This window comes from Mauremys reevesii, linkage group 1, assembly GCF_016161935.1.
Source record: "Mauremys reevesii isolate NIE-2019 linkage group 1, ASM1616193v1, whole genome shotgun sequence".
NCBI classification, from domain to species: domain Eukaryota; kingdom Metazoa; phylum Chordata; order Testudines; family Geoemydidae; genus Mauremys; species Mauremys reevesii.
This window is the reverse complement of record NC_052623.1, coordinates 254,763,279-254,782,439: the sequence shown is the minus strand read 5'-3', so window position 1 is coordinate 254,782,439 and position 19,161 is coordinate 254,763,279. Positions and strand designations below refer to the sequence as shown.

The following is a 19,161-nucleotide window of genomic DNA, read 5'->3' as shown; positions in this document are numbered from 1 at the left end:
TGCTTGGCCACTGACCAATCCATCAGTTCTTCATAGTATCGCTGTGGGGACTCTAGGGGAGGGAAGGGAAACTTTCCCAATGGATCTAGCAAAAGTCTCCTCTCATGCTTACCTTTTGCATGCAGCAGCAGCAAATGTGGCTCATCTCCTAACTCCTCACTCCAAGAGGTGAGGCAAGACTGCTGCTGTCGCTTCCAGGGAAAGCCCACTTCCTGTTCCTTCATGCCACATTCCTATCACTACTGCAGTAAAGAAGCTCTGGGCCTTTTTCACAGAAGAATGAATCTCTGGTTCTCATTTGCTCACCAAGTGAGGTGAAGGGCAGTCACAAAAAGGGAGGGAAATATACACTTGTTCACTGTCCCAGTACAGTAGCTGGGACACGGACTCTGATAATGTCTAGGCCACCAAAATAAACCCAAAAAAGAACAGCCTATGACTCCAGCACCGCCTCTGGTCTCTGCTTTCAGCCATTAAGAAGTAGAGATAGAGGCTAGGGAAAGAGGAAATACAATATGAAAATTAACTCTAAAAGTTAATTTGAAGAACAAACTCCTAATTGGAGTTCAGCTCCAAAGGAACTACTAATTCTTGGCAACCCTTATGGACAAGTCCTAATATTATATACATCTAGACATATTATTTACATTATTTACATCTAGACACCAACCAAGTTGGTACCCCCTTTGTACTAGTGTTGTACAAACACATAGAAATGAGAGTATAGTAGAAGTGAAGCCAATAGGGTTCAAGTAATCTATAGAATCCTCTTTAAATTCTATAGGTTTTTCAATTAAGCCTAATAAATTCTGTTGTGGGAATATAGTTCTCTATTAAGTGCTATATGGTAGGATTTTAAAAAAATCTATAGAAAGGCACTTGAATTTGGCCTCATAACTAAGACTTTAAATTGCAGTGAGCTGAAGAAGTATGAACATGTTTTATGGCAATTTGTGGAATTGGGGAATGAGTATTTAGAATGCAGAGTATGGAGAAGGGAGTCGTCTTCCATTATACAACACCTACGTTTTATAGCTAATGTACAAAGGTTGCAGAACTTTTTATCATGTGTAACTATAGATGAGTGATTGTGGTTTGGAGGATTGAATTGGTTTGGATAACTGCCACAAAGTATGGATGCTTATCCAGACCTGGGGCTTGCCATACTGTAGCAGAAATCTTAAAATAATCTTTCCAGTGATATTTTGACACATCTATTTACAGTCCTGAGTTAAACTAGAAATCTCAGTGGCACATGGAAATTAAATAATGGAAAAAGTCTATCCAACTTGTTCAAACTTTAACAAGTGTTGGTCCAGCTTCTGGGTGAAGGTTTAATACCAGTCTTATTCTATACAAATAGATTCACCTATCCTTCTACAGTATGTTATATTGTCTGGGAGTACTTCCATGGTTTTAAGATGACAACCTTAGTTAGCAGAGTCTTTTGTTACTTGATGACTTTTTGATTACTCAACATCTGGTGACACCCAGCAGAGGAGTCAAGTCATGGCCCCACAACTTCAGTATCATTTCTACTGTTTAGCCAGTGGATGGCAGGAAGACAAGGAAGTGACCAATATAAATCTCTTCTTACCAATGTATTCCTTTCTGGACAGAAACATGAGTTCTGCTGGCCCAGAAGGAAGGAAAAAGATGAGAGAATGTGATGGATTGATTGATTCTCTTGTGTATTACATCCAAGGAACCACTGCAGACTACCAGCCTGATGACAAGGTACCTCTTCAAAATGAAAGGATTCTGCACCAGGACTAATTGAGAGGGGGAAACAACCAAACCATTCAATTCATAGAGATATGGTAGAACTTCAAAGATATGAACACCAGAGTTCCGGACTTACCGGTCAACCAGACACCCTGTGGAATCAGAAGTAATCAGGCAGCAGCAGAGAAGCGCGCGCGCGCACACACACACACCCACATACCAAATACTTTACTGCCTCGGGGCTTTAGCCCTGGGGCTCAAGGCTTCAGCTGGGGGTAGGGAGGCTAGGGCTGCAGCTCCAGGGAGGTGAGGAGGTCAGGATTCTGGGTGGATGTGACATTCCCCTCTGGTGTTATCTGGACCGGTGATCTGCTAGGTCACTCTAATCCTTTACTCTGGGAGCCAGTCTTACCCTGCTCTGCTGTGAGAACCGCCACTCCTGGGCTGTTCACGCACAGTCTTTGGCATGTAAGCTGCTCCTTGGATTGTGCAACCGAATGACACTAGCCAATATCTCCAGTCCCAGACACGACCCTAGGAACCTCCATCTTGTAGTGTCCAGTTACGCCCACTGGATGCTGGAAGCTTATATGAGTTCATCAATTTAACAAAGAAATTGATATGCATTAGGCTTGTTATCCCAAGGTGAGTCTCGGACACACTTGAAACCAAACACACTGCTTCAGGCAGAATAAACAAACAAATTTATTAACTACAAAAATAGATTTTAAGTGATTATAAGTCAAAGCATAACAAGTCAGATTTGGTCAAATGAAAAAACCAAAACGCATTCTAAGCTGATCTTAACACTTTCAGTGCCCTTACAAACTTAGATGGTTCTCACCACAGGCTGGCTGGTTGCTCTTCAGCCAGGCTCTCCTCTTTGATCAGTGCTTCAGTTGCTTGGTATGGTGTCTGTAGATGGAGGTGGAAGAGAGAGGAAGAGCATGGCAAACATCTCTCCCTTTTATCATGTCTTTTCTTTCCTCTTGGCTTTGCTCTCTCCCCCCCTTTCAGAGTCAGGTGAGCATTACCTCATTGTAGTCCCAAACTGACCAAAGGAAGGAGGATGACTCTCTCGAGAGTCCAACAGATCCTTTGTTGCTGCTTAGGCCAGTGTCTTTTGTTCCTGGGATGCTGGGCTGGGTTTGTGCCATATATGCCCTGATGAGGTGTGAACTGCCCCTCTGCTCTTGGAAAGTTTTTTCCTGGGCTTGTTTTAAGCCATGAGGACACATTTTCAGCCTCATAACTATTTACATGAAATTACAACCTATAACAACAATTAGTATAACATCACTATGGGCAGGTCTATGCTACAGCCGGGATCGACGCTCTGAGATCGATCCACCGGTGATCGATTTAGCGGGTCTAGTGAAGACCCGCCAAATCAACAGCAGATTGCTCTCCAGTCAACCCCTGCACTCTGCCCCCGATGAGAAGAGTAAGGTAAGTCGACGGGAGAGTTTCTCCCATCGAAGCCCTTTGGTATAGACCCCGCGGTAACTCGGCCTAAAGTATGTTGGCTTACTGTGGTAGTGTACACATAGCCTATGACAACAATGCTCAGTGCATCATGAGCCTTCCGAAGACACCCAACATGACAAAATTTGCATTGGATACCACACAATCATTTTATAAGGATGAACATGGGGGTGCTGGGTGTTCCCCCAAGGTACAGAATGTCACAGCAGGGGAGCACCAGGGCTCAGGGCTTTAGATCTGGGGGGGAGTGCTGGGGCTCAGAGCTTCTGCCCCCTGGCTCCTTTCCTGGCTTCAGTCCTGCAGGAGGTGCTGGGGCTCGGGTTGCCTCCCGCAGCTGAAACCAGGAGTGCAGCCATGGGGAGCCCCGAGCCCTAGCACCTCCTGCCCCAGGGCAGAAGACGGGAACGGAGCCATGGGGCTGATGCCCCTAGCCCCAGCACTCCCCCTGGATCTAAAGCCCTGAGCCCTGGTGCTCCCACGGGTCCGAAGCCCTGACCCTCCTCACCCTTCCTGGAGCCCTGACCCACCCTGCAGCCGCAGCTCCAACCTCCCCCAACCTCAGTGGCTGAAGTCCATAATATCTTGTTCAGAGTTATGGACATTTCAGAGTTACGGACAACCTTCATTCCCAAGGTGTCCATAACTCTGAGGTTCTTACTGTATGCAGAAATGATTGTGAAGGAACTATCACATTTTCACTTAGCAGAGATGAATGTCAGATAAGACACTTTTCATAGGTGGATTTATCATTGTGTCCTATGAGGATAACACACATAGGTAGAGAGTAAATTTTTCAAAAATGCCTAAGTGAATATAAGAAGATGCCCCATATTTTAAAAAGTGATTTACAGCTAGATTTATTAATGTATTTAGAAGCCTAAATATGTAGATGGGTTTTAGTGAGGTTTTCAAAAGCACCTGTGGTTTCTGGTGGCCTAATCACTATTGTCTAGTTCTTCTTCAGGTGACCAGAAACCCAAAAGTTGGCCATGTAAGATCTTGAATCAAACATTCCTCCCATGTCTGTATTGTCTCTTCGACATGTGCAGAGAGCTATAATGATATTTACTTCTTCATTATTTTAGGCCACAGAGAACTGCGTATGCATTCTTCACAACCTCTCCTACCAGCTAGAGTCAGAGCTGCCTAGCAGTTATGCCCAGAACATCTATATACAAAGAAAAAATACTCCTACCAATGATAAAATCTTGGGGTGCTTTGGAACACGCAGCAGGAAAGCAAAAGTGGTAATGTGTGAATTTATTATACTTTGAATTGTTAGGCAGTTCTAGCGTGGCTGGTGGCGAATGGTGATCTAACAACAGCTGCAATAGACCTGGGGTCCTTCAGGGTTAATAACTTGTCTGGCAGCGTGAGCCAATCAAATTCATTTCAAATGATTGACACTTAACTAGAAGCGTGTAGGTTTGTGACCCGCTGCTGTTAGTATGATAATGTCTGATGTCACAATATTTTTAAATACTTATCTTTTATAAACCATTGTTTGAATTCACAGCATACTGTAGTTTGTTATATCTGGGGGTGTGAAGAGCCAAGCAATGAACTTGATTCTGATCTTATACTAGTTTTACATTGATTTAGTTCTGTTGACTTCAGTTGGTGGGGTTACTCCTGATTGACATTAGTAAAAATAAAAGCAAAATCAGGTTACAGTTACAGAATGCCTGCTTTAGATTGTGATGCGTTGGGCCATATAAGTTCTCCAGTTCTAAAAGTTTGATCTCTTTACATGTTTAGAAGCAACAAGATACTCTGCTACCCGAGGAAAAGAGCAGTCCCAAAGGGGTAGAATCACTCTGGCATTCCACACTTATTAGGATATATCTCTCCTTAATAGCAAAAAGTACAAGAAACTACACTCAAGAAGCATCTTTGGGAGCTCTCCAGAACCTCACAGCAGGCAGTGGACCAGTAAGTTCCTTGTTTCTTTTTTAATTTAGAAATGTGGAGACTAGGGCCACAATGTGAGATGTTTACAGCTTTGATCTCAGACCCCCATTGTGAAGTTGCAAGTTCACAGGATTAATCAGTAAGAAATAATCTAAGAATAGGGACATGGGGGAGCAGGCTCAGAATTGTGAATACTTTCTGCTTGGCACATTAAGGGACTGTTCCTTCTCTGTATGCATCTCCTTCTATGTAACAAGCTAATTCATTTGGACAGAGATGAAGGCATGGGTGTATATAATAATGATGTAAAATATTTTTTCTTCTAATATTATAATTATTTCTCTATGAATTTCCTCAAAGAGCAGAAAACTCCCTCTGACACACCCACAGCCAAGGTATTTTTAAAGTGTCATCACTTTTCTAGTATACGCCACTGACTGGCCAAACAATCCCAGGATCAAGTGGTATAAAAGGGATTTAAAGCTGCTATTGCATCACCCTTCTCTTCCGTCCAAGCTTCCACATAGTTCAGAATCTGGGCTAATATCTCAAATGTTCCTGAAAATGATCTATAGAGAAACTCGTAACTGCATTGCCTGTGCTTTTCAAAAAATGAGATAACTTAATGTGATGGTTGTTTATACAGCAGTAGAGTCATAACAATTGCTCATTAAAGTTGTGTGCCTTATGACAGATGCCATTTTCAGCAGCTCATACTGTTGTCCAGAAGGCAAATGGCCTTCAGAGTATTCGATTCATGCTGCATGTAAGCAATCCAAGTATAAGGAGGACAGCCGTCTCATTGCTCAGGAACTTATCTCGTAATGCCTCTCTGCAGAGTGAAATAGGTGAGCAAAGGACTGTTTTCTTTCAGATTTTATCTCTGTTTCTTCTCTATTTTCAGTTTTCCTTCTTCTTTTTAAGAAAAGATTGGATTAGTGGATTTAACAGATTTAGGGCCAAACGCTTGCGGTCTTTTTTCAGGTAAAGGTCCCATTGACTAAAATATAGGTTTTGCCCAAATGAGGATCATAGGCTCAGATTCTCTCTGTTTAACAGTATTATGTATTTCTCATCATATCTTTTCAGAAAAGATTAAATGAAAGAACTTAAATTAGTCCAATTTTGGAGAGGGAAGATAGTTTTGCATTTAAAGTGATTCACACTCTCACAAGTGTACCATGACGTAATTAATCCCTATATTTGACCCTTTGAGCATAGCCACTATCTGTCAAGGTGACTGTATGCTGACAAATCTTCTCATTGCAGCCTCTTCCCACTGGCACTAGTGTAAGGCCATGTCTGCACTAGCACTTATGGTGGCAAAACTTTTGTTGCTCAGGAGTGTGAAAAAACGCACCCCTGAGTGATGTAAGTTTGCCGGCAAAAGTGGTAGTGTGCACAACGCTATGTTGGGGGGAGACATAGCTACTGCCGCTCGTTGAGCTGGTTTTATTAGGTCGACGGGAGAGCTCTCATAATGCGGTTGTACGAGCGACACAGTAGAATTACACTGTGTAAAATCTGTGAAAGTGTGTGTAGAATCAGGCCGTTGTTCACACTGCTTGTGTGTTCTACCCCTTCCCACCCCCATCCTGTGTCTCTTGTCTATTTAGATCGGAAGCTTTTCAGGCAGGGGCCATCTACTATTGTGTGTTTGCTCAGTGCTTAGCACAGTGGGGCCCCATTCTCAGTCACTGAGAATAACTGAGGCACTACCGTAACAAACATGATTAGAAACACGAACACAGGAGGCTCCTTACCCACTTTACCAATGCAGCCCAGTGCAGCATTTAACCAATAACTTCAGTATCTTTTGTTGTAGGGATTCGTGCTGCATATTTCTGTGCATCTCTTGAGAAGTGCTGAGTATCCAGAACTCTCACTGATTTGGTCTCTAGCATCATTTTTCTGAAAGTGTTCTTAAGCACCTGCGTAACTTTAAGCACATTTAATTTTCAGCCCATGCTTAGGTGCTTTCCTGAATGAGGATTGGTTTATGCACAATCTTAAATTCTTTCTTAAATCAAGGCCTCGAACTGGAGTTCAGAAAGCTCAGTAGCTCATGTGATCAGGCCCATAATGTATATACCTCATGGTTCAGAATTGCTACGCTAACATTTATGCTATATTCATCACACCTTGCACAGTTAGTGCAAAGATATTTTATAACAGTTACATGAATTAATTGAAAGTTAGTGAAGTGTCCCCAGCTTGGATGGGTTGGAGTAAAATATAATATATGTTAATCTGCCTCAGACTGGGGGGCTGCAAAATATACTGTAGGGAGGAAATCTCAGCCTAACAATATTTATAGGTAGGCATCATTATACCCACAATTGGCTATAAAATACAATCATGAACTTTCTTATGAAGGGACAGACCACCTGTTAGCAGACACCCAGTAACATAGGTGGAGTAAACCTGGTATTAGTGTGTTGTATGTACAAAGCAGACTATATGGTACATTTGTAATTGAATTATTTGCTTCCCTTTCATCCTCTAGCCAGAAACGTCTTATCAGATTTGGTCTCCATACTTCCTGACTCTGTCCAAGGGTCGGAGGTTACCAATGAGACCACAGCTTCTGTCTGCTACACCTTGTACAACTTGACCCAGAACAGCTCCCAGAATGCCCGGCTTCTCCTAAACACAGATGGCCTACCAAAGATAATGAACATCAGCATGAGTGACAGGTAAGCCATTTTAAAGTTCCCCCCATGATAAAAGAGCAGCAGCATCCATTGGAAAGAATATAACTTAAAGGAATAGACAGCCTAAATAATAATTGTAGTGTGACTCAAATCAAACACATTGGGTAAAACAATGAAGCCCTTTTTAATAACTGCTCTATCCTGTCTTTTTAAATGGCTCCTCAAAAGGTGATAGGTAATGCTGAGAGTCTTTCACGGAGGTCACAGAAGTCACGGATTCCGTGACTTTCCGGGACCTCCGTGACTTCTGCAGCAGCCAGTGGGGCTGACCCCAGGGCTGCCTGAGCAGCTGAGGCGGCCACGGGGCCAGCCACACCAGCCGCTGCTCCGGCTGCACCAGACAACTGGTCCCGGCCACTGCCCGGGAGCAATGGTCCGGGACAAGCATTGGCATCCCAGGCCGCCCCACCACCAGCAGCAGCAGTTGTGCCCTGGGCCGCCCCCCTCTCCCCCCCCCCACGCCCATTCCAGAACAGCAGCAGTGAGGCCATGGTCCCCACCTCTCCCCCCAAGAAGCAGCACCAGAGCCTTGGACCGTTCCCCACCCCCACCCAGCAGCAGCTGCAGGTCCCAGGCTGCCCCACCAGCAGTGGCAGGGCCCCAGGCCAACACCCCCCCCCCAGCAACAGCAGTGGTGTGCCAGAGCAGCAGCAGTGTCCACTGGAGTGCCCCCCCTCCTCCGAGCACCTGCAGCACCCTGGAGCCCCCTAGAGCACCAAAGATTTAGTCAGGGGTATTTAGAATACAAGTCATGGACAGGTTAAGGGCTGTGGCTTTTTGTTTCTTGCCCGTGACCTGTCCATGACTTTTACTGAAATTACTCATGACTAAATCACAGCCTTGGTAACATGCTGTGGCTATGTCTACACTGCACCCCACTGGTGGCGTCATGTAGGGCATGTGTAGAGAGACACAGCAGTGAAAAGCAGGCTGTGTCCACCTGCAGTGTGTACGGCTACACGCAGCAGTGAAAGGCTCTGGCAGGGGAAACGCAGCTGGGAAAGGCTCTGGCAGCAGCGAGGCTGTGGGACACTATACTGGTAAAAACAGTAGTGTAGACAGGGGAGGCACTGCTAGAGCATATAGAGAGCTGTGTAAGTAAGGTACATACCCACAGCGTTCAGGTGTATCTTTACTCTACTTGCCTAAGCGGTGTCTCACTGTCTACACTGCTTTTTATACCTGTACAAGGGGGGCGTGCAACATATGTTCTCTATCAGCCACTGTAAGAAGCGAGCAGTGTAGACATACCCTATATTATAGGAAATTCATCTATTGAAGGACTAGGTCTTTTATATAAATAATTCTGTTTGTGCCAGCTCTTCTCTCATAAGGGTGAAAGTCACCTCAGTAATGGGGGCCTACACAGGACCGTCCATAAACTAAAGCCCCACTTTAACCCTTAATATTGGGTTTAACTAGGACAGAAGGCCTTCGATGGGCCCACTGTGCTGCAGTGTCTTTCACCCTTAATGAATACCCCTTAGAGGTGGAGAGTTCAGACTACTCTGTTGGGAATATTGTCACTAATAGCTAAAGCAAGGAAGTGTGTTCCCTACGCTACTTTAGGTGGTAGGGATGTCATGAGCTGTACTGGGGAACCTGAGAGAATGAACTCAACTCTTCTCAGGGAAATGAAGGAGGAACTGATCATAAACAATCATGTTTTTAAGTCTGAACACACATTGTGTTCACGAATTGGTATTTTAAATGTTTTATATTTATTATTTACAAATTGCAGTAATATGCTCAGCAAAGCTAGCAAAGCTGCCTCAGTCCTCCTGTACTCCTTGTGGTCACATACTGATCTCCACAGTGCCTACAAAAAGGTAAGATCTGGGTTAGTGCAAACATTGAATCTGCCTTCAGATTAAACTGCTTTGCGGGTTTCTTTGTGCAATTCATGGAATGCAATGTCCTGTATACAGAACCAGGGCCGGCTCCAGGCACCAGCGGAGCAAGCTGGTGCTTGGGGTGGCCCACAGAAGGGGACGGCACCTCCGGGTCTTCGGCGGCAATTCAGCGGCAGGTCCCCGAGTCCCTCTCGGAGCGAAGGACCTGCCGCCGAATTGCCGCCGACATACAGCCACCACTTTAATTAAATCACTGTTGCATGTCCACACTTTGCCTCTTGTGTCAGCAAAGCGCATCCACACTAGCAGCTCTTGCATCGACACAGAGAGCAGTGCACTGTGGGTAGCTATCCCACTGTGCAGTTGGCTGCAGGGTGCTTTGGGAAGGGTTTGCAGTGTCTCAAGGGGGCAGGTACAGCATCACATGATGCAAGTTTCTCAATCCTATCATTCCATGGGCATCCTACTAGATTACCAGCCGCTTCTCAACTGAAGTGTGAGGAATGGAAGGGGGGCAGAGTGTGTGACAGAGAGGAGGGTGGAGGGGGGAGAGACGGAGACCATGTGTGTGTTGGGCGAGAGTGAGTGGGTTAATATACTGTCCTATGCATTCCCTTTGTTTTCAGAATTGTCATTAACTATAATTAGATCTTTTTGTTTCATTCCAAAGGCTCAATTTAAGAAGATAGATTTCGTCAATACCCGGACAACAAGAGCATACAACTCACTCAAAGACTAAGGCAGGCTACAAATATATAGAGACTGTGTGTGGATTTGTATAATTATATACTCAGTATCAGCCTGGCCACCATGAACTGTCAAGTATCTAAAAAAACAGAGACTGATTTTGTATGATAGCTGATGCTGTCTTCTGCCTTTACCCTATATCACACTGTTCTCGGTGTACTTCAATACATCAATCGTCAAAGATGGTATTGTTAGGGATTCCTAGTGCAAATTTTTTTAAGCTTACTATACTAGTCAGTGATTCAAACAATAGGTGTTTATACAGAGAGGTTTGAAATTCTGACTGCAACACATTCTTTATAGGCTACTTTTTAAACATGGAATTTATCTCCACACCATGTGAAATGGAACAGAATATACAAAAAGTTGTTTTATCATGTGCATTTTTAAAAGCCTCCAGAAAGTTAGGAGGAGGGGTTTTTTATAGAGGGGGGTGTTTGTCTTTGTTTTATTTTAGTTTTTGTTTTTTTCTATTGCTTGTATTCATGTGCTCAATGGCTCACCAGTCTCTCTTGCTTTGAGATCTCAGCAGCAACAGCAAAACTGACAAGCAGTAATGCAGCTTCAGCCCACTTTCCTCCCTTTCACTGCTACCAGAATTTTTGGCTGTGTCCCAGAAGGAGTTTTAAAAAGTGTTGGCAAGTTACTCCTGGGGGAATTCTGTGCCACTGCGCAATGCAGAGTTTTGCAGAAATTAATGTTATGTGCGCAGAATTTCTCTTTTTCCCCACAAAAAAGGGCTGCAAAGATGTGGCCCCTGGACCCGTCAGAGCCCAGCTTGCAAATAGAAAGCCAGGCCAGGGGGAGGGGGAAGGAACTGGAGGGTTCCCAGCAGCTGCAGTTCCCAGCATGCCCTGAAGGAGGGAGGTGGCAGCATGCAGGAAAATCTATGCAAGCCAAGGACTGAGCATCCGGCTGTTTCTCCCTCTGGATCCCTGGGCTCTAGGAGGGTAGAGGAGTGAGTGTCTGGGCTTTGGAGGGCCCCATGGCTGGGCTCTGGGGGGAAGGGGGCATGAATGTCTGGCCCCCTGGATGGGCTTTGGGAGGGGAGAAAAAGGAACTGGGTTGTCATGGGGGTTTCTCTACTCTTGGGGGAATTTTGTGTGAGTATTGTTACAGACATACTTGCTGACAGGTATTTTGAAATAAATTACCAAAGTAATTGAAAGTGGCATGATTATATAGTGTTATTTTGACAAATAAAATTTGCAGAATTTTAAAATATTGCGTGCCAAATTTTTATTTTTTTTGGTGCAGAATTCCCACAGGAGTAATCAGTGTCAGGTACCTTGGGCTAAACTAGAATGTATCATTCATTGCTAATTGGGTTAGAGAACTGATGTTGATTCATGGACAAGTTTGAGAAACATTCAGTTTAAAAACAATTCTGTTGATAGCTATAAATCGGGGGCGGACAAACTTTTTGGCTCTAGGGCCACATCAGGTACAGAAATTGTCTGGAGGGCTGGGTAGGGAAGGCTGGGGGAGGCTATGCCTCACTAAACAGCAAGGCATGGCTAGGCCCCCACCCCCTATCCAGCCCCCCAGAATCCCCGCCCCCATCCAACCCCCCCGCGCCCCACCCCTGACTGCCCCCCGGGTCTCCCGCATCCTATCCAAACACCCCTGCTCTCTGCCCCCGACCACCCTCCCGGAGCGCCCCGCCCCCAACCAACCCTCCCTGCTCTCCCCGCCCCATGTTGCCTGTGGCAGGGGGGAAGGGGGGTTCAGTCCTTTCCCTGTATGTTTCCCCTGCTCGTTTGGCTGCTCTCCCTGGCAGTCAGGCAGGGCTCGCTCCCTATCTGGGCTTGGCCGCTGGGGACAGGGGCCAAGCATGCTGGGGGCGGAGGGGGGCCCTGGCTTGCTCTGCCCCTGTCCCCGGCAGCAGGGCCTAGGCCCATTGACTGCCCCCCTGCAACCTCCCCTGCTCTTCGCTCCCCCTGCTCCCCACCCTCTGACCATACCGCCCTGGAGCACCAGGTCAGGCGGCGCTATAGCCCTGCCACCCAGCCAGAGCTGCAACCACACTGCCCAGGCGCTGGGGGAACTGTGACTGCAAAGGAGGGAGGGAGAGAGGGGAGCTGAAGGGGAGGGGCCAGGCACTAGCCTCCACCCCACTCACCATGCTGCTGGGAAGTTGGGCTGGCTCCTCTGCAAGGCTGTCCTGACCCCGCTCCCTGGCAGGAGCTTGGGGGCCAGAGGGAAGGGTCCTGCAGGCTGGAAGTGGCCCGTGGGCCGTAGTTTGCCCCCCTCTGCTATAAATGGTAACAAGAGTGGGGATTGGTCCCTTATCTTTATTACTAAGGATATACGTGAGAGATTAGCAACATTGTTGCTTAGGAGTTCATCTGATCCGCTTTATATGGTTTCACTTGTAGACATAAATTATCCATCGGCAAAATCATAGTCTTTCCACAACAATTAATTGCAATATGACAATTAGAAGAGTGTGACTTCAGCTGTGGGAGTAGGTAACAGCAGGAGATGAAATTCTAAGTAATACAACACTAAGGGTTTCTGACATGATCCTGTACCTGGAAGAGGGGAAGTAGGCTAAAATACAGAAAATGTGCAATGCCCTCAATAAAAAAAAAAAAACAAAAAAAAACCTGTCTCTTAATAAATTTTTCATGGCTTTCTTTGAGCCAGCAGCTGATCTTTAATGTATAAAACTCTATAGGCCGAATTATCAACTAGTATAAATCGATGGCTCTCCATTGAAGGCATTGGAGCTACGCTAATTTTATGCCATATGAGAATCTGGCCCTACCTATTTATAACCCTCTCTTGCTCAGCCATCACCCTCGCAGCACCTTCACTACCAGCCTCTGGCACAGGCGTTATTACCGTAGCCCTGATCCACCAAAGGATTCCTCCACATTATGGAAATCCTCAACAGAGTCTGTTTTATGCTGGGGGGACTGGGAGCAAGGACTTAATGGGCCAAGAATTGTACCCATTCATTTTAACAGTCCTTACCAAAGTTTCAGATCTTACCTTATCTAAAGCTATAACCAAACAAGCCACAGCACAGCAGCATATGCAAATGTATCTCTGGGTACTAGGGAGCTAAATTCTGCTCTCAGATGTACATAGCTGTCTTTCACTTCTGTGGGAGCCACATATGTGCATCCAATGCAGAATGTGTCCCAGGAAGTTTAACGAACATTATTTTCCTACCCTAGATCATTTTTATATATTAGTTGAGGCTTTTTCTTTGCTTTGAATAACTAACATCAAATGCATCAAGTGGGAGGTTCTTAAAATAGTTTGATTCTCAAGGGACATTTGCAACAAGTTCTATACCCAAATACAGATATTGCTAAAAAAAAACCAAAAACTACAAGGGGAAGACAAAAATACAACCTCATGTATGTGAAAATGTTTTCATTATTTTTTTAAATGCGATTGAAAACAGATATTTAAAATCTGAATATTTCTCTCTGGTGTTATGAAACTAAACCCCGCTGCATTGTACTGATGAATGAACACTGGGAAGTGGCACTGAACAGTGTTGTACTGCCCTGAAATGAGTAAAATGCAAAAAAGTGTACAAAGAGCACAAAGGGTGAAAGTGAAGAATGAAAACCAACACCAGTACCACAGAAACAGAGAAGATCTAAGACTTGAGAGGGAGACTTTCAAAATTGCTCAATATTGGCCTAACTCTGCTCCTCTTGAAGTGTGATTGAATTAATTATGGTGCTAGTTATAGCAGGTACAGATTTGTTTTTTATGTTGACTGTGGCCCTTTAAATCATGAGTGTTCAAAATGTATCTTGCCGTTGTAAGCAGGAAAAGTCAGAGCTGCCATCACTCTCAGTGATAAATAGGGCTGTTTGGGAAGAAATCTAGGGACACGCCTTATTATTAGGCATGGGAGGATTCGATTTTTATCAGTAAATGGTGAAATCGATATTTACCAACATACACCTACAGAACAATTTAAAAAGATTTCCCTCGATAATAATCAAAATGTACAGAGAGGCAAAGTAAGAAACATGCTGCTTGAGAACTTACTAGAGCCCCATCTTCATGTGTGCAAAACGTGTTGTAGTGCCAGCGGTAGCAGAGCTGGGACTGGGGCTCCATTGAGGTAGCTGTAACTTTTTGAATCTCGGTATCCACTGTCGTTAAGTAAGCACTGTCGGACCCACCCAAATGTCCAGCAACTGTGGGGAAAATGCTTAAAACCCATAATTTTGGGCAACGTATCATTGTAATTGTTAACAATCAAATGCTGCCAAGCCTACGTATTACAGCTGAGCTTCTTTGTTTATATGAAATCAAAAACATTTCAACTGGAGTCCAAGGGGGGAAAACTGTTAACTGGGGAAATAATAAAGCACTTGCTGAAATGGAAAATTTGCCTTTGGATTGTATTGCTGTTAATGGAAATATTTGTTCTCGGTGAAAACGTTCTGCTTTCAAGCCTTATCTACCTTAAAGAGGGCAAGTCCATTTTTGTTATTAGATCTTGGTATGGAGAAACAGAATTGCAGTAAAAGGATCATGTAGTGATGCAGTTTAGCTGTTTCTGGTTATACCAAAGAACCCCTGTATTAATCTGTTTACAGTAGAGTGCCTGTTATGCATTCCTTGCAGATGCAGTAGTGATCTGCCCAAACACTTGGCATTCCTGAGGTTCTCACTAGCCTTGCAGAGGTGTTTTCTATTGGGCTGATCACTCCGGTAGTATCTGAGCATCTCATAAACATTAATAAAATTATCCTCACAGTGTTCTGTTGAAGCTGGGAAACGTTATTACCCCACATTTTACAGAGGGGTAACTGAGTCATAGAGATATTAAGATCCAGGGAGTCTGTGGCAAAGCTGGGAATTGAATCCAGATCTCTTAATCTTGGGCTGGTGCATTAACCAGAAGAACCTCCATTCTCCTTTAGCAGAAATAATTAGGAGTTAATAGTATTGTGCTAGGACCATGGGATATTGAGATATATTCACTGCCAGTGAGTGGTTCATTCTTTTCCTTGTTCCACCCATCTAACTTCCTCTCTCTGCTGTCATGGCTGGTAAGTAAGGGGCAGGGCTCTCTCTTTCTCTCTCCCCCTTGCCAATCAGAGTTCAGTTGCAGCCATCCACAATTATGTATTGTAGCCAAAATAGCTTAATTAGACTATGTGTATATGATTTTTTTTCCCAATTTGGGGTAGAAATGATAAGGTGTGTATTAAGTTAAACCCAACCACTGCAAAGCCCTGAGACTGCAAGAGCTCCAGCCCTTGCAACATTTAGAATTGTTTAGCCTGGTTGTGTGTCCTGGAAAGCAACTTATGAAAGCTGAGGGATTGCTTCTTCTGCTTCTTCAATCACCCTGAGTCTGGATGTCAGTGTGTCTCGGGGGTTATCTCAGCTTGCCCAGAGAACTCAGATTTCCCTGTCCCTTGGGTTGTAGGACAGAGACCAACAGCCTGAATTCACATACCTCCCCATTGCCCAAATTGAGACACATTCTGCCTCCTAAACACAGTGAAACGGCTACCGCTGTGCTGCAAGTGGGGACAGGTCATGGCAGCTCAGGCCAGGTGTAGTAAAGTAATCAAGGAGCTAACTGGGTTACTCAGAGTATGCCGGGAAAATTGAGGCGATAAGTACTAAAAATGAGGATTGGCAGCAATAAATTGAAAAATCAGGCCACTGTTTTCTTGCAAATGAGATTCTAGATAAGGACAGCCGGAAAGCTATTTTCCTCAGTGCTCATGGCAGTAAAACCTACTCCCTCTTAAGGCGTTGGTTACAAATTCACAAACCAGGGGATAAAAATTTGGAGGGTCTGCAGATGATCCTAGCAGAGCATTAACCATCCAAACCAAGCATCGTTGTAGAATGTTTCCAGTTCCATAGTAGAATGAGGAGGCAGGGTGAAACTAGCTGGGTATGTGACAGAGCTAAAAAGATTAACTGAATATTGCTCCTTTGGAAACGTCCTAGAGGATATGCTGCAGGACAGATTGGTTTGTGGTATCAATAATGAGAGAATTCAAAGGCAATTGCTGGCTATGATGAAGTGGGAATTTTCCCTTGTTATGTTGTATGTGAGTCTTATTGTTGAGCCTATGTGAGTTTTACTGTTTTGCATGAATACCGTGTGTGCCTCAATTTCCTGTGTGCTGCACCAATACCTCGGTGGTGGGAATAGGGGTGTTTGACATTGGCTGAGACCTCTACGGCAGGCAGCTGCCTGCACATATGCTATGACCGGTGCCCTTCATATCCTGAGACCCGGGGGGATGCAACCAGGTGCTGACCAGGTGACTCTTTGCCCAGGAAGCAAGACAAAGACAAGGAGGAGGAGCAACAGGGGTGTCTGAGGTCAGGTCGCTGGAAGCTGGGAGTCTGCTTGGGGGAAATGGAAGAGGGGGAGTCCAAGGCTTCTGACCTAGGACTCCCCAAGATGGACTTGGCTGAAAGTCACTGATTTTGGTGCTAACAAGTTCTGTCCTATGCTGTGTTCCTGTCGACTAATAAATCTTCTGTTTTACTGGCTGGCTGAGAGTCACATCTGGCTGTGGAGTTGGGGTGCAGGGCCCCCTGCCTTCCCCAGGAGCCCCACCAAGATGGACTCGCTGCGGGAAGCACACAGTGTGGAAGGGGATGCTGAATGCTCTGAGGTCAGACCCAAGAAGGTCGAAGCAGTGTAAGCTTCTTGCCCTGGTGACAGTATGCTCAGAGAGAGGAGGCATGCTCCCCCAGAGTCCTGACTGGCTTCATATGGAGTAGTTCCAGAGCATCGCCCAGTGACTCCCAGTGACTGGTCACAAGGGAACTTAACCTGGCCCAAAGCAGTAGACTTAGCAATTGCAATGGAAGCAGCAGTGGAAAACTTACAAGATTTGCACTTAGAATCAAACTGACTCAAAAAACAAAATGTAAATCCAGTTACAAGGGATTCAGACTCCTGCGCTGTATTTTCATTCTGGAGTTCATTTTGCACCCCTTTGTAAACTTAAAACAGCCTGTTGTCCTATATGCCTCAAGGTTGGACACTTGGCCAGAAAATGCAAAGGTGACTCTCAAACAGCTGTCATGTCCAGGAGGGTAGACTCGAAAAGGCCAGCCAAAAAGAAGAAAGCAGAGGGCTTTTTACCTTGAGGGGATGGGAGACACAGAGAAGGAGGTACACAATATGTACCATCTAAAGGCAAGAAAGTGGGCTTGTACTAAGTAATGGTAGAGTTTAAACAATCAGTACAAATGGAAGTAGGTAGAGGGGCTTCAGATCCTGTGATCAATGAACATGTATATTAGCAGTGCAAAGCAGGACTGAGCCCACTAGTGAATGCAGGAGTCCACCTACCTACACCAGGAAACCCGTATAGGAGGTAGTTTCTGTGTTTTTTCCTGTAAAATACAAAAACTAGAAGAAAAAGTTACCAATCCTAGTGATCCAGAGAGAAAGGCAAAATCTCTTAGGCAGTGATTGGTTGCAACCATAAAAACTGAATTGTGATGAATTTTTCAAATTAGAACCTAGCAAAACAGCAGCATTCCAGAAGTCCTGGATGGTCAACCAGCCATGTTTAAAGACTGGTTAGTGGCCCTGGAGGATGTAACAGGCTCAAGCCAAAATACCTTAAAGCAAGACCAGTTCCTTATGCCTTCAGAGAAAAAGATTGGGACTCAGTTATCCAGGCTGGAAAAGGAGAGTATCATTTCACCTGTGCAGTTTTCTGAATGGGCCCATGAGGAGGCCACCTGTAACAACCTGGGTACAAAAGGATCTTAATGAGGAACCAGAACTCTGAAACTGAACCAAGAATGCTGATTGGTTTTAAGGGATAGCAATTTAAATTAAATGACATACAAAACACAAAATTCTTGTAGAGAATTAACACCCATTTTTAGCAAGATTTGAGAAGCAATTCCACTCACTTACAATTCCATGCACCACTGCTACATTGTATTCCTTTGAACAAAATTATTTTAAAAATAAGCCAAATGCAGCTACTAAATTGCATTCTATCTTCTAATGCATTGTTTAGCCCTCCTCAGAACAAAAGGACAGGGACATTCAATGAAATTAAAAGGCCACAAATTTAAAACTGATAGAAGGAAATGTTTATACAACACAATTAGCCAGGGTAATTGAGTGCCAGAAAATAACAGCTAACTCAAGAGTTGAACAGGATTCAAAAAAGGATCAAGCATTTCTATGGCTAATGGGAATATCCCCAGTCACATCATACATGTTTTAAAATTTAAAAAAATGGTTGGAAGGAATATGAGCCTTCCTTTTGTTAAGACAAAACCAACCTCTAATGGAGCAGAGGTCAAAGAAACTTCCCCACAGGGGATTCATAATTGATCACACCAGAGTTTACAACACAATTTTCTGCACCTTTCTTTGAAGCAGCTCGTAATTTGGACACTGTCAAAGACAGGACAGTGAACTAAATGAACCACTATTCTGATCATGGCAGATGCACATCTGAAATAGTTGGACATTCATGTGATGATCTCCACTGCTACCTGTGAAAAGTTCAGACAGACCTTTGCCACAAGGACTATGAGTTGTACTTGTCACAGACAATGGGCCACATGTTATGACCATGAGGTTTAAAGACTTTCTGAGCAAAAATGGATTTAAACGTATACAAACTTCCCCAAAGGCTTAGCAGAGAGAACTGTGAGGAAGAGAACGCATCTGGCCTCAATCCATTCCAGCCTGGATGGAGAAGTGTTAAGAAATCAAGCTTTTGAAAAAC

General features: G+C 44.5%; 1 protein-coding gene and 1 long non-coding RNA gene across 2 annotated transcripts in view; one reads left to right on the top strand and one right to left on the bottom strand.

The window, feature by feature from the left end:
* PKP2 (plakophilin 2) overlaps positions 1–11,657 on the top strand; it is a 77,425-nt gene extending 65,768 nt beyond the window's left edge. Inside the window, exons 7-13 of the mRNA XM_039511098.1 lie at positions 1,620–1,737; positions 4,296–4,457; positions 4,969–5,142; positions 5,816–5,969; positions 7,628–7,817; positions 9,577–9,664; positions 10,359–11,657. Of these exons, the coding sequence (XP_039367032.1) occupies positions 1,620–1,737; positions 4,296–4,457; positions 4,969–5,142; positions 5,816–5,969; positions 7,628–7,817; positions 9,577–9,664; positions 10,359–10,427 (955 nt within the window). The 3' untranslated portion in view covers positions 10,428–11,657. The remainder of the gene's footprint in view (positions 1–1,619; positions 1,738–4,295; positions 4,458–4,968; positions 5,143–5,815; positions 5,970–7,627; positions 7,818–9,576; positions 9,665–10,358) is intronic.
* On the bottom strand, positions 7,579–17,864 carry LOC120388967. The gene is made up of 2 exons (XR_005590695.1): positions 17,754–17,864; positions 7,579–7,782 (listed from the first exon to the last, which is right to left on the bottom strand). It is a non-coding gene; the product is annotated as an uncharacterized LOC120388967 (long non-coding RNA).
* Between the last annotated feature and the right edge of the window lie 1,297 nt (positions 17,865–19,161).